General features: G+C 39.2%; 2 protein-coding genes across 2 annotated transcripts; both read left to right on the top strand.

Annotated features, from left to right (window-relative positions):
* The first annotated feature begins 204 nt into the window (after positions 1-204).
* polr3h (polymerase (RNA) III (DNA directed) polypeptide H) lies at positions 205-7,052 on the top strand. Its single transcript, XM_086056781.1, has 6 exons — positions 205-517; positions 1,642-1,738; positions 2,339-2,425; positions 4,316-4,379; positions 4,472-4,703; positions 5,608-7,052. The coding sequence occupies exons 1-6, from the start codon at positions 407-409 to the stop codon at positions 5,656-5,658; spliced, it is 642 nt and encodes a 213-aa protein (XP_085912907.1). The 5' UTR covers positions 205-406; the 3' UTR covers positions 5,659-7,052.
* Positions 7,053-8,299: 1,247 nt separating this feature from the next.
* csdc2b (cold shock domain containing C2, RNA binding b) lies at positions 8,300-15,205 on the top strand. Its single transcript, XM_086055783.1, has 4 exons — positions 8,300-8,500; positions 10,937-11,287; positions 12,462-12,584; positions 14,089-15,205. Exons 2-4 carry the CDS (start codon positions 11,106-11,108, stop codon positions 14,249-14,251), a joined length of 468 nt encoding a protein of 155 aa, XP_085911909.1. The 5' UTR covers positions 8,300-8,500; positions 10,937-11,105; the 3' UTR covers positions 14,252-15,205.
* The last annotated feature ends 109 nt before the right edge of the window (positions 15,206-15,314 follow it).

The raw sequence follows: 15,314 nt of genomic DNA, 5'->3' as shown, positions 1-15,314 counted from the left end.
GACAAACATGTAGGGATATTTAAAATGTTTACATCTGTAAATAAAGGACATAGATTGTAATGCTATAATTGGCAAAGATACATAGATTGTAATGCTATAATTGGCAAAGATAAATACTGTACAACATTAGGCCGAAGAAAAACACCAATCGGTCCCTTTAAATTTCATGACATGTCGTAAACCAACCCGCGCTGTCATAAAAATATCGTAAACCAACCACCGCTGTCGTAAAAAATTCACATGGTGTCAACATGTTTCCTACTTTTGTCTACGACAATTTTACGTTTGTTTCGGTATGCTTTTATTAGATACGTTTAATAGCTGAGAAAACGAAATGTTCTTCAACTCTCACATGTAGCTCGCACCCGTTGCTGTGTTTGGAGTTGCGTGTGCTCGAGTGTGCACCATGTTTGTGTTGGTGGAGATGGTTGACACAGTCAGGATCTCTCCGTGGAACTTTCACAGACAGCTCAACGAGGCCGTGTCCGAGGAGCTGAACAAAAAGCTGGCGAACAAGGTGAGCCTACGTCGCTACGTGCTGAAACCTCAGCTTGCTTGTATTTTTTTATGATTAGTGAGGCTTGAAGAAGCACATCTGCATCACTGCCACAGTATCTGATCCGATGAAAGAGGCGAGCAAAGTTAATCATTCTCTAGCATATTTACAATTTAAGATCCCGTGGGATCTTAATTTGTGTTTGTATCCAACGCCCCGCTACGTGCGTGATCAAGGTTCCAATTTATTAGACAAAACCTCCCCAAAATACAACCACAGTAATCGTTTAATTAACATATTTCTCTAATAAACCATGGTTAGAAAAAACGAGCATGCATGTTGTAAGAAAGTCAGCTACTCATAAACAGTTTGTCATATTTGGGCTTTCGGCTGAAATGTCATGATGAACCTAAAATGCTCCACAATATAAGTTTTACATTCGAGCTCAATTTAACCTTCTTTAACATTTTAAATGGGTAAAATGTTCAATGCTTCAGTACTTTTTGCACAGGTGTTTCAGCCATGCATCAACCAATACATTTTCAAGGACGTCCACTTCTTCACTTTTCTGTAACTGATCCGGTCTCTTAGTATCTTTGTTGCAACCTGATGATGAAACTGTGAGATCAGTGGCCTTTTTCCATAAGTTTGCAGCCCTGCAATGGCAAAGTATCATCTTGATTTCATGATGTGAAAATGTTAATAGCACGATGGAGAGGAATGTTTAATACTGTACCACTTTAATTTGAATCGGGAAATGTATTGATCAAGTTAATTTTATTCAAATGGTGCCAATTCACAATTACGTTATCTCAATGCGCGGCACTCATTGAGCAGCTCAAGAACCACACATTCAAGAAAACCTACTGAACCCCACATGAACAAGCACTTGGCAAAGAGCTAAGGGAAAATTCCATCGAAGGAAGGAACCTCGAACAGTCTCTGTCTTTGTTTGAGAAGATGTTTAGAGAAGGTCAAATGAAGTTCACCTCTACTTATCAAAGTGCATTTTAAGTTCATCCTGAAATTTCATCCATGAGTCAAATTTCCATAACTTTTTGAAAGTAGTGTATCGTCCAAATGCAACTGCATCATGACAAGTCAGCCCTTTTCAGCTTAATGGTAAAACACTCTTCTTACCTCAGGTGGTCTACAATGTCGGCCTCTGCATCTGCTTGTATGACATCACAAAACTGGAAGATTCATACATTTTCCCAGGGGATGGTGCATCACACACTAAAGGTATGATGAGGTGGTAGCCTGACTGTTATTGCAGCTTCATGTTGTCCACTACCTCCTTTTAGCCTAAAATGAGACAAATGTTTGCCTTTCATTCATTTACAAATTCAGCCTCTCCTTTAAGTGCCCTTTAAGCACTTAAACAACCAAAACATGATCTAATTGGTAAAACCATGTTTCATCCTCTACTGAGAGCTTCTCCCGTTTTCGATTACTTGATTGTGATTTGAAGTGATCTGATCGCGATGCTAGTTTCATAGCTAATCAATTTCACATCGTAGTTGCATAAATATTATGAACTCTGTATATACATTGCAATACTTAGTTTCAGTCACATTACCAGTAGCATTACATGGTTTTTACCAGTGACTAAATAAAACCGATACTGTAGTTTTTTAATTTTATGTTTTATTATTGTACTTTTGTCCAACCACTTTATGTACAGGGAAGCAACATAGTACATAAGAAAATTATTAAGGCAGTAATCTTGACTTCAGTTTTTATGTAACGTTTATGCCTTGGAACACAAGATGAGATGATGCTATGTGTGAAAGCTACAAATTCCTTTGAAAGACTTTACCTTGATCCCCTTTTTGCTGTCAGTTCATTTCAGGTATGTTGTTTTTCACCCGTTTCTGGACGAGATACTGGTCGGCAAGATCAAGTATTGCAGTCAGGAGGGCGTTCATGGTAATCCCATTTATTAATTTGCTGGAATTTATTTTGCACATTGTCCGCCTTGATGTGTCTAATTAAAATAACACAATTTGAGCTCATTTGAAGAAATGCATAGTGCACACATTTGTGAGCTCAAAAGTTGGAGATGCATCCACACAAACTCCCTGAGCATCCCTTGGACCACCCTTGGACATCAGACATGCGCAGGGTGGCCAAACCCATGTCACATATTTCCAAAAACCTGAGACCATAAGATACCTGATGTAGATCTATCCATCCATTATCCAAACCGCTTATCCTCACAAGGGTTGCGGGCGTGCTGGAGCCTATCCAAACAAAAACTAATTTAAACCACTTATATATCAAAATAGAACAAATTATTGAATAGATATTTGGGACGCAAATAAAATCAGCCCTGGTTTGTTGTTGTTATTATTATTATTTTTTTTTAGCACACAGGTAATTTTAAGCATGATTAATTAATACAATACAATCTGTATCAATATGGTCCCACATTGTGCACTCATTAATTGAGGAAAATATGTCATTTAATACAACACCAACATTTCACCTGACCTCTGAAAGCCACAAAAGAGGTTCATTTAAGGGGCTCGTAAACTACACCCATGTTTGGACTTCCTGAATGGAGCGGTCCGTGTGTCTACTGCGGCGTCACGTCAGTGGTAAATGTGTGTCAATATATGCTTCAAACTATAATAGAACAACTGAGTGTGCACCCTCGGGCGCACTACTGAAACTCTAAGGGAAGTGGGAATGGTGTGCTGTCCGGTTTGGGGATTAAACTTGGGTGGAAGTGAAGGAAACGTGTCGAAATGCAATGTGTGCGTGCACGCGCCATCATCACCGTGCGCACTGAGAGGGTGAGAGCGGTGCGTAATTGCTCACGCGCGCAGCTTGGAGGGAACATTGGTCATAGTTTTTCTCTAAGAAGTATGGGACAAGTTTCCAGCAATGCTTGCAGACAGTAAAATGTCTGTCCACAGTTTTTGTCGTTCAACGGTTGAAACCCAAAATTAATCCACCTTGCTGATTTGAATAACGCCTGTGCTGTTATAAATTTTCATCTTCCAATTCCTCTGCTTGTTCTAGTGGTTTTACTTTTGATATTCCTGAGAGCTGGAATTTGAATCCAGATCCAGTTAAACTAAGTGGTTGAACTTGAAGCAAGCACACACAGCATGAGTGCAAAGTGAATTGCAAAAATTGAAAAACAGTGCGTCCGGAACCCCGATTCTAGTGACTCTTTGGTAAAGGTTGTTGCAATCTGCAAAGAGACAAACACATTTAGATGAACATCTTAGTCAACGCACACGTCACACTTCTAACATCTGATGTCACAATATCGTGATATTGCAATATTACAATTGCCACAATATATCGTAGTCGTCATGTCACAATATTAAGAGCAGCAAATCTGTTTATAAGCTCAAGTTGTTTTTGTGATTGATTTGGTTGATTTGTGCAATTCCAGCACTTTCTGGTGCTTAGTTTATTAGTGCAATTTAATTTGATGCCACCTATGTTTAAGACCCATGCTAATCGCCAGTAGGAGCCTATAACTGGCCAAGCCAATTTTTTTGTGAATGTTGTTATTACTGTACGTACAAAACAGAATGTTATGATGTTTTTTTTTGTTTTGTTTTTTTATATAGGAGCTCTTTTTTATTTATTTATTTTTAAAATTTTTTTTACAATATCATGAGCTTTTATACAGTATCGTGAGCTTTTCATAGATCGCCAACCTCCCCACAATATCATGATCATTCTGGTATCGTGAGGTTCATATCGTGACATTATCTTATTGTGACATTTGGATATCGTGACATCCCTACTATACGAGTATTGGCTGAACACTGACAGCTGACCGTTTCCATTTCGCAGTGACCATGGGCTTCTTCGATGACATTCTCATCCCGCCAGAGTCTCTTCAGCAACCCACTAAATTGTATCCTCTGATGAAGTGTCTTTTGGTGTGTGATATTTTAATAGAAGTGGATTTATAGTGTTGACTGTAGTCTTCCTTAGCTACAGCTCAAGCGACGAAGCCGAACAAGTTTGGCTTTGGGAATACGAGACGGATGAAGGCGCACACGACCTCTACATGGACCAGGGAGAGGAGATTCGTTTTCGAGTGGCAGATGAGCTATTTTTGGACACGTCACCTACAGGCCCGACAACTGATGCGCCACCCGCCCAACCTGGCCAGTCGACAGCTCCTCCTCCGGCACAAGATACCGGCGAGAAGAAAGAAGCCCCATATACTCTAATAGTAAGATCTGTTATTGCTGAAGCAGTTTTTTGTTTGTGCTGTCCCAAGTTTTGACTCAATGTTACGGACGATGGGCACTCGATATGAGTTTAATCAAACAAAACATGGCTTTTATATGGTTGGTGGCTTCACCAAAATGATTGAAGTGTTGGATTGCTAAATTAGTCACAGCAGCAATATTCATAATATATATTGTTAATTTGTTCATAACACCCACATGTATATATACCGGTAGTGCTTAACCACCAACCTATTCCGATTCCAAAACTTGAATTATGTAAGTTTTAAGCCACAGCTGTCTTAAAAAGTATTCATGTTATGTTTTTTAAAATGGTCAATACAATACAGTACAGTATACCACTATGTAGAACCTAGCCAGGAGAAAGTGATAGTGCTGGAGAATTGATGACAATAATTTTACTGTTGAAAATAATATACTACAGTTGGCTTCATATACTTCAACATTATACACGCTCACAAACCGTCTGGTAAAACTGCACTTAAAATAGTGTTGGTTATTTTGAAAGAAGAAAAGTGCTGTATAAGTGAAGCCCATTTTTATTTTTACCTTTGCAATCTAATTTCATCCATTACTATTGAAACAAACATTGGCAATATTTTTATTATTGTGGTTGTAGTAGTCATCATACTGACAGTTTTGATGCAAAACTAGTGAAAACTAGAATCTATAGTGCAATTCCTAATGCTGAGTTAATTTCTCTTTGCCAGTGTCAAAAGTAAGCATTATAGTATTTATAAAGGCAGAACTTTAATTTCTTCTATTGGATCTCATTAAAATGTGCTCGTCATGCCTGTGTACCTCATGTTGTGGCGAATGAGTGTATGTTGAAATATTTAGAATAGTATACCATGATAAAAAAACACAGACACTTTCTTGTCTTAGGGGACCATTTGTGAGCCAGGCCTGGGGCTGCTGTCATGGTGGAACAACTAGCAGGAAGAGATTTGGATGACTGTCATCATTGGACTGGATGACTTGTTGTGGTTGGATCAAAACTGTTTTTTAACTTTGACTGAGTCCTGCTGCTGCACTAGAAGACTGAGTTAAGAGACTAAAAATGGACATTGGTGACAAGAACACCATGGGAAATGCTCACCTAAAAGACCTACAAGCATCATGTTTATTATGAATTCATCTTTGTTGTATATTTGATGCAGAATGATCCGTAAGTATCCTCTTTTAGTTATTATATTTCACTTTGGGTAGCTCTTCCCTAATCAATGAAAAATAAGTCATTCGTTAAGTCAAATAAGAACAATGATAATTTATATACCATAACATTTTGAAAAGTGTGACATACAGAAAATTATAGAAATTTAAAATATAGAAATCTTATTTTTTTTCTCTCTCACATTGGATTCAAACAAAAGCCGACAATAAATAAGGCCCGCTGCACACCATGCTTTGACACAAAAAAAAACCATGTATTTCCGGGTACTAAGCAAAAACGCCGCCAAATGATTATACAAAAAAAAGTACAGAATACTATGTGTGGTGCCTCAAAAGCTGATACAGGTCACAGTTTTCTCTGTTGCAGGGCGTCAGTTGATATGCAGGGCACAATCATTTGGTGTGCAGGTGCGAGTCGAACCACAGGTAATGTTTTCATAACGGACCACTTCGGCCGCATCGCTTGGTGTGCAGTGTGCCTAACTTGTGTTTAATCATGGGATCAAATTATATGTGTGAAATATTTAAATTTGGATGTCAAAAAGATGCAAAACTCAGAGGTCCTGAATTAAACCCACAAGCATGCTTTTCTCTAAAAGTATTTGATATTTTATTTCTATAGTGTAAATATGGAAAGACAATTTAACATCAAATAATGTCAAGGGCCAGTCATCATTGCGATTTGTCAATTTGTGTGGTGACAGGAACTCACAAGGGATTAGAAAAAAAGCTTTTAAATCCTATGTTTTGAAGGACATAAATATATGCACATTATGTGTTTCATGTGACCCCTGTGAGATCATTGGTTGCTTGTCTCAGTTATCTGGTAAAACTAGGTCATGTTACATTAAAAAAAATTTGATCAGATAAAGAGGGCAGCTTTCATGTGACTCTCTGCTCTCTGTGAACACTGTTTCAAAGAAAACAAAAACATAGTTCAGTAGGAAGAACTTTCTCTGCAGACTTGAGGTCTGCACCATCCAACTCTGATTTCTTTGGAAATTGTCGTTCCATTGACATAAATATTTGTTTTAATGACCTTTGACCTCAACAGATTGTTGATATTACTACAGCACCCACTTTGTTGAAGAAAAGTTAGATCAAACATGTAAAATGTATTGATTGTTTTCTTTTTTTTTGGGGGGGGGGGGGTTGAATTGTGGAACAGGACATTTTAAAAGGATTGGTTGAAAAATGCTGTAATAAAAGGGTTGGGTACACTTGCTTGTTTGTAATCACTCATCAAACCCTCCGGAACAAACGAAACCCTTTCAGGTCTTATCAGATCTGAAGTAGAAAAAAAAAAAATCACTTTTTTTTATATATAATATTGGTTCACTTTTGGGTCAAAGTTGAGTTGAAAATGATTTTTAGAAATGAAATGCATTGCTTCCAGCTGGCACATCCCCATGTCATCATGTGGAATAAGAGTTAATCCGCTCGTTTTTAACCATCTCTGGGGGCGGCTGACCTGTTTTCTGAAGCTGAGCCATGGTTGGTCGTTACCTGTGCCATGAGTAGTTGTGATGTCCTTTTCAGTCGACAGAACTGACAAAATGGCCGCCCCTGAGATGGCTAAAAACAGAATGGGTTTGGGTTGAGTTCCGCTTTAAAATAGTGCAGCAACACATTTAGAGATTCACTACAGCAGCGATCACAGTCATTTTTTATCCTCTGTGAAGAGCTATACTGTAGTGATGTCCATGCACAGTATATCAGTCTGTCTTATACTGCCCCCAACTGTCCAAGGCAGCACAACAGCCATTGTATTGTCCAAAGTGTGACAAAAACCATTTACTTCTTTCTAATTCTATTTAAAGATGTCATTACCGAATGTGTTTACCGTAACTGCAATATAAAGTACTGTTTTTCTCATTTAAAAACCAAAAAAAATCAGTAGTTATTTTTGAAGGTTGGAATGGATCAATGGCATTTTCATTCATTTCAATGAGGGGGGATGCTTTGTGATAAGACTGATTTGCGTTATGAGCATGGTAACAGAAGGAATAAACTCGTATCTCACGGCAGCACTTGACAAAAGTGATCCCCCCCGACGCCCCAATTGTAAACACCCCGTAAGCTTCTATAGAGAGTATGATTTATTTTATTTCAAAGGGCGTTAATTGTATGCACATTTTTGTTATTCACTAGCCCAGTCGACTGTAACGTGATTTTGTATACTGTTTATAGTCTCCAATAAATCCCCTCTGAAGGACCAGATAACGAACGCACAGCCAGTCACTGTCTGCAAAAAACAGTGAAAATCGCTCTTAAAATCACTAAATTGTGCAGATTAATAAAGCAACAATTCTCTCCACTGGTACAACTCGTCGTACGGTTACGTCACGGGAGAGATGTGCAAAGCGAAGTTTCGGCCACAGCGAGCCCACTTGGAACGTTTCCCATCCGCTCGCAGGGTGGAGGTGCGCATGCGCACTTTCGCATCACGCCATCGGAAACCACCGCCAGCTGCGCACGCTCGCCTTCACATCAGGTTTTCCCCACTTATTTATTTAATTTGGTCCTTATATAATGCCACGCATCGACTCAACGCACACATTGGCACAGTGAGCCGATCGTCCAAACAGCTGGTGGGGCCGCTGCTGTAAGTAACATTCGTCTTCATAATACATTGGTGGAGATCAACAGCAGAGGGACCGTCAATGAGGATCCTTTGTTTTTGGATGGGACGGCTCGTATGACAGGAAGTGAAAATAGCATTCAAATATCGTCTAGTGATTGAGTACTGTGGCTGCTAAGAGGCTTAAATTGATAGTCATCCGCTGCTCTTTTTATACCAGCCATGCTTTATTGTGAGTCTGCGAGAAGCGGGATATAGCAAATATTTTGTATGATGTATAATGCATTTCTGTTCATTGGCTTGTTATTCAGCTTTCCGACTTACTCCAGTATCATTATATGCCACCATTTGCCCTTGCCGATTTGTGTTCTTGTTGCTACTTCTCAAAAAAGATGAATAATGTGATTAGCATGGTCATTTGGGAATTGGGGACGAGGTTGCTGACGTCACTCGGTGGTAGCCTCCTGCAGCTGTTCTGACGTCACACGCGAGCATCACATACAGGAGTGGGCGTGACACGCACACAGTGCAGAGTGGCTCTCCGGCAATGCAATGAATCATCCCTGTTATATCAATTATGAAGAAATAATAATACAAAATGTTTTGTTTAAAGGCTAAATTAAAATGATACTATATTCCACTTGGACGCGTTTTTATACACTTGTGTATATTGTTGTTGCACCCAATTGCTCACACTATCAACACACTGCAATAAATAATACTTAGGAAAACACTCATTGTAGTGGCATGCCATGCATTTAGTGCTTACCCACCTTACTGGAGCTATTAATAAGACTACTATCACTTTGCAGTTATAGAAACCAGGGATGTTGATTATTAAAGCGGAAGTCAACCCAACCATAATTTTTTTCAAGAATATGTTGTATGCAGGCCCACTAGTTGAGACAAGGCATTCTGATAAATATTGCGTTTGTGGAATAAGAGTTAATCCACTCGTTTTTAGCCATCTCTGGGGGCGGCCAATTTGTAACTTCTGTCGACTCAAAATGACATCAAAACTACTCAGGGTTCAAGTAACGACCAATCACAGCTGACCTGTTTTCTGAAGCTGAGCCGTGTTTGTCCGTTACCTAAGCCCTGAGTAGTTGTGATGTCATTTTAAGTCAACAGAAAAAAAACGACTGCCCCCTGAGATGGCTAAAAAGGGGTGAATTTTGCTGCTTAACTCATATTCCACAAATGCAATATTAATCAGAATGCCGTGTTTCAACTAGTGGGCCTGCTGTGAACATTTTCTTGAAAAAAAATATGTTTGGGTTGATTTCCGCTTTATATATATTAATGTCCGCAAATCGCTCTAGATGTGTTTTGCTACTCAAACTTGGCGTGCGCTTTGAACCTGGGAGGCGAATTTTTATATATGTTTAGAAACTGACATTTGACTATATGACTATGGGGAACGTTAACAGTCAAGTAATAAATGTATTGTTGTTTTTAAAGGGAATTTTACATTTCTTTTCTGAATGTTCTGAAGTCCAATTTCAATGTCAGTGTCTGCTGGTTGCAACCATGTAAGCTAATGTAGTTAATGTAGTAATGTAGTTAATTCAATTTTGCCTCAATTGTGTGAGATTAAGTGCAGCACTTAATCTCACACAATTACCTAATAAAGACAATAAAACGTTTCACTCCACAATGCAATACAACAATGCTATGAAACTCAAGGCCCGCAAGCCAGATCTGTCATTTCATGTGATCCGCAATCCATAATTTATCTTTTACTTTTGTTCCTAACTGTCCAAAATGCAGCGTTATCCTTAGTGTTCCAGAGCAGGAAATGCAGTATTAGGAAAGGGGACAACAAGTGTACATTCTTGGCACTCTAGCCCTGTCTGTAAACGAAAACTGTGTAGCTTAGCTTCTGACTCTCACATGTCATGATAAAAAAAAAAAAAGGCATGAAGGCATCTTTGAGCGACATTTCAACACTTTCCTCCTGGCTCTTCAGCTGGATCAGTAACAAATGCCTTTATTAGTATTTATGATCTCCCCCCTCCCCCATAATAACTAATAATGTTTAAACTGTTACTATTTTACTTTCCTAAAATGAAAGAATCTGTTTAATCTGTTGATGTTTCATTTTAAATTGGATTAAATCAGTTTCTGTTAACACAAATTATTACATATAGCACATTGTGCATTTTGTTCGCTTACTGCACCCAATGCGAACTGAATTGTTAAAAGTGCATACTAAACTGCGATTTTTGACATACTGTTGCACTTGTAAAGATAATATGTTTACAAGTATTCGGTTTCACTATTATAACCACAACCATAAAGCAGACTGCAATAAATCCGAGTTTGACGTCCCTGCTTTACAATATTTGACTGAAACAATCTCTTCTCAGCTCTCCTCTCCATCGTCACGTTTACATGTCTAAAGCTGTGTTACAGCGCTCTCATCCTGCCGCCATCTCCCTGTGTTGTTCCTCCTCACAGCATGTCCTCCTGATAGACTTGAAGTGACAGTGCTGACCTGGATAACTTGCTGAGCCCGTTGTCGCACACTGAAGGAGACCTCACAGACAGCTGTGTTTGGCAGCACACTCGCAGACTGCAGCTTGAAACTCAGCAGCAGCATCCCCGCCCTCCTCCGACCAAACTCAGCATGACGGACCCCAGCCTCACGTCGCCCTCGGCGACCCCGCTCCGATCTCCCGACGCCCCGCTCACCGTGCCCTTCCCCTTTCTGAGGGAGGGCAGTCGGGTTTGGGAGGAAAGGGGGGAGCAGGCGCTACCGAGGGAACTCCCCAGCCCGCTGCCGACCAAACGTACTCGCACATACTCGGCGTAAGTCACTCCTATGATGAAAAACTAATACTGTATCTGTTTATGAAGTGGAAAAAACAAATACAATACAATGTTGTGGAAACTCTAAGGTTTCTGTTCCAGGACCATTGGGTGGAACTCAGAATTGTTCTGTTAAGAATCAATATTTATGAGAACAATATAAACATTTAGCTAATAGATCATTTAATATATGAGTTGACGTTTGCAAATCGTCAAGATGTGTCTTGCTAGTCTAACTTTGCTTGGTCTAACTACCGTAACCAATCAGAGGTAAAAAAAAAAAAAGATTCAATTGAAAAGTAATTGGTTGAACTAAGAAACAGTTCCATTGATAAGTTAAGATTAAGTTACATGTTTTTTATCGACCCACACTGCTGATTCTGAAGGCCCTGGTCAAATTAGATTGACTTGGCAGAAGCTGAAATGCGATTGGATAAAAAAAATCCAACAAACAAGTACTGGGAGAAATGCAGCCAAGAGAAATGCTACGAATTAAAGGAAATAGACTGTTTGGAACAATCTACTACAAATTCATGGAACAAATTTCAGGTGTTCATGTAGGAATCAACAAGTGGTGTGTTCACACAGCTAACTAGCAGCAATGCCTCAAGCGTATGGCAATATTTTACATATTACTGTATATGAGTTGACGACTGAAAAAAATATCACCTTAGCGTTACCTAAAATCTGATGTCATCCAACCCTCAGTGCATGTGGACGGTGGAGTTTTATTTGCTTTGAGTCCGAGTCTTCTGCTTACACTTGACTACTGTATGCAATTACATATTTTATGGGGACGTTTAGTATATGTGTTGGTAATCATAAAAGGTGTCTTTTGGCAAATAACTAACATATCTGAATAAATACTTTTTTGGTAAAAAAAAAATTAAAAAGTGATGTATGAAAAGTGTGTTTTGAATCCTCTAACTGAGCACATTTAACACGTTCAATAATTTTCTGTGCGTTGAATATTGTTATTGAGTCATGTCCCCGTCTGTTGTGTTTGCAACACAATGAGGAAGTTCTGCCTAACTGACATCCTCTAGTTTCTTTTTCCATTTCTGCATTTCTTTCGTCATTTTGTTTCTTTTTCAGAGTTTGAAACAATAACATTCCTTGTTCCAAAACGTACTAACTTTTGAATGATTTTTGCCCTCTCTTTGTGTGCACGCAGCACAGTCCGAGCTCATTCAGGCCCGGTGTTTAAGGGCGTTTGTAAGAACTTCTCAAGGTCACAGGGACACGGGTTTATCCGGCCCAGCCATGGCGGCGAAGACATCTTTGTTCACATCTCAGAGTGAGTGGCAGCCGACATGTAATGACACTCTCTGAGGGAATGGAAAGAAAGTTTGAGCACTTATTCAATATCCTTGATATCCATCTGGAGGCCCATGTACTAGTACACTCTTTGTCCTCACTAGTAGGACATTTCAGCACACTAATAGCAACACTTTTTCCACTCATTCGATTTTTGGCCTACAAGTATGCAATTACATCTTACTAGTAAACTACTATGCTGTACTCATCCCACTACTAGGACCAACTAGTAGGAATGTGTCATGAACTAGTTGCGTCCCTATCAAGCATATGCAGTATATGATATTGAATAAATGCATTTGTTCAGTATCCATCTTAAGGTCAATGTACGACTCAGAATAGTATGTGTTCCTAGTAAGACTTAATGGAAAAATGAATATTTATTCAATATCCTTGATAAGGATGCTACTAATGTGTGACACAAGCCTACATGTTGGGTCTAGTAGTGTTACTAATACAGCACAGCAGTTTATTATTTGCACACTAGTAGTCCATAAGTGGCACTAGACGTGGGAAAAAAACACAACTAGTTGGTTAGACATTCATCGTATTAGTGCCTTGGATTGTGTTACATGGACCTTAAAGCGGAAGTCAACCCAAACATATTTTTTTCAAGAATATGTTCTATACAGACCCACTAGTTGAAACAAGGCATTCTGTTAAATATTGCCTTTGTGGAATAAGAGTAAATCCACCCATTTATAGCCATCTCTGGGGGCGGCCATTTTGTCCCTTCTGTCGACAGAAAAATGACATCACAGTTGCCCCACTGCTCAAGTAACGACCAACCACAGTTCTACTAATTTCTGAAGCTGAGCCATGATTGGTCGTTATCTGAGCCTTGAGCATCTGTGATGTCATTTTCAGTCGACAGAAGTGACAAAATGGCCGACCCCTGAAATGGCTAAAAATGTGTGGAATTTGCTACTTAACTCATATTCCACAAACGCAATATTAATCACAATGCCGTGTTTCAACTAGTGGGCCTGCTGGGAACATATTCTTGACAAAAATATCTTTGGGTTGACTTCTGCTTTTAGATGGATATCAAGGATATTGAATAAATGCGCAAATGGCTTTCCATATAAGAGCAGACAGATACATTTCAACAAAGAAACAACACACAGTTGAATTATTTTTACATTCTTATTAGTATTAGCAGCCATATAGTATTATAATACGACCAAGGCAATCTGATTTGATCCAATCCAAGAGCTATTTAGCCTCTAAACGTCTCATTAAAATAGGTTAACTTTAACTATATACCGTAACTGTGGTTGTAGTTTAACACAGTAAATGCCTTTCAAATGCTGAAGTATTCCCTACTCAGTTCAAATAATAAAATAACTGAAATAGTAGATGTTAATATCCGCCTTCTAAATCTGATAGAGCAACTGACATTTTATGATTTGTCTCAATGTCACTGCTTCTGAGTATTTGGTGACACAGTGGCGGGGGCTCAGTACATCTGTCCTCTGTTTCAGCATCGATGGGGAATATGTTCCCGTTGAGGGCGATGAGGTCACATACAAAGTGTGCAGAGTCCCCCCCAAGAATCTGAAGGTGCAAGCCGTGGAGGTGAAGATAATTCATCTCAACCCTGGCACGAAACACGAGACCTGGTCCGGGCAAATCATCAGTTCTTAGGTTTGATCTCAAGGACCGTGGCTGTAGGTGACGGATGGGACTAAAAACGTACATCATGCGCATGTTTCCTTTTACGTTACGGTTTTACCGACCCATTAGCGACTGCTCCTTCTCTTAACTCTGATGGTATCAAACATTTGATTTGTGTTGGTGGCGAAAGACCTGTAAATGGAGGTGGAGGATGACAAGGTGACAAGACTTAAGGTGCCAAACATGATTCCTTACCTTACCAAATATACTTCCGTGACTGAAGGGAGAAATTACGGCCCAAAATACTGTTTCTGGTACGTAAGGTAAACTGCAAGCTCATTGCAAGTGGAATGAATCAACGTGAATGTTTGTTTTGCTGGAGAAAGAATAGTTGAGCATTAAAACAGGACAAAGTAAGTTCGTTTAAATGGATAGCAAAGTCAATGAGTCTTTGTCAGGAATCATTCTGGGGGACTGAAGCAGACTCACACAACACGGTACGGTACATGTATATCAATTTTGTTGTCTTGTGTTTATTCCTTCTGATTATTTAACTGTTGACCTTTGATCACGGGAATAGCAAAATATCCCAAAATGTGAAACTCTCCTACGAGTTAACACAAAATAAGCGTGATCCGGTGCCACTCATTTTGCTGTTGTGTTTAAAACAGTGTATGGAGCTGTGACCTGACTAAAATACTCTGTGTGTGTTTTGTGTATGCTTAGTTTGTATGATGGTCGACTACATGACTTCATAGTTGGTCATTGTCACAGAACTGTTGTTTGTACTGTAGATTTCCAGGTTGTGATCAGTTACATTCTGTTCAAACTGTACTATGATCTCTTAGCACTTCTGTCTATATCACTGCCTGAAATGTCAACATAGGTTTTGGATTATTTGTCACCTCAGAGTTTTTTTTTTCGTAAGGTGGTGGCTTCTACTGAGCCTTGCAATTACATGATGAAACCATTTGATGATTCAGAGTTTTGTGTGTCTGTTTTTTTGATGGGTGGGGATTGGGGGGGGGGGAACTTGAAGTGTCGCTGTATATGGTCTGAAGACAATTTGAAAATTATTCCGACATACAGTATG

The sequence above is a fragment of the Filicampus tigris genome, chromosome 16 (genome assembly GCF_054856515.1).
Source record: "Filicampus tigris isolate MCC_2025a chromosome 16, RoL_Ftig_1.0, whole genome shotgun sequence".
Lineage (NCBI taxonomy): Eukaryota > Metazoa > Chordata > Actinopteri > Syngnathiformes > Syngnathidae > Filicampus > Filicampus tigris.
Note: the sequence above shows the minus strand (reverse complement) of the source record. Positions and strands in the feature narration are given on the sequence as shown.

Bases quoted from the DNA above. Each gene is read 5' to 3' on its own strand.
- csdc2b (XM_086055783.1), top strand. From the start codon at position 11,106: ATGACGGACCCCAGCCTCACGTCGCCCTCGGCGACCCCGCTCCGATCT. The intron at 11,288-12,461 runs GTAAGTCACTCC...GTGTGCACGCAG, and splicing joins CGTACTCGCACATACTCGGC to CACAGTCCGAGCTCATTCAG. The intron at 12,585-14,088 runs GTGAGTGGCAGC...CCTCTGTTTCAG, and splicing joins ATCTTTGTTCACATCTCAGA to CATCGATGGGGAATATGTTC.
- polr3h (XM_086056781.1), top strand. From the start codon at position 407: ATGTTTGTGTTGGTGGAGATGGTTGACACAGTCAGGATCTCTCCGTGG. The intron at 4,380-4,471 runs GTATCCTCTGAT...CTACAGCTCAAG, and splicing joins CTTCAGCAACCCACTAAATT to CGACGAAGCCGAACAAGTTT. The intron at 4,704-5,607 runs GTAAGATCTGTT...TTCTTGTCTTAG, and splicing joins AAGCCCCATATACTCTAATA to GGGACCATTTGTGAGCCAGG.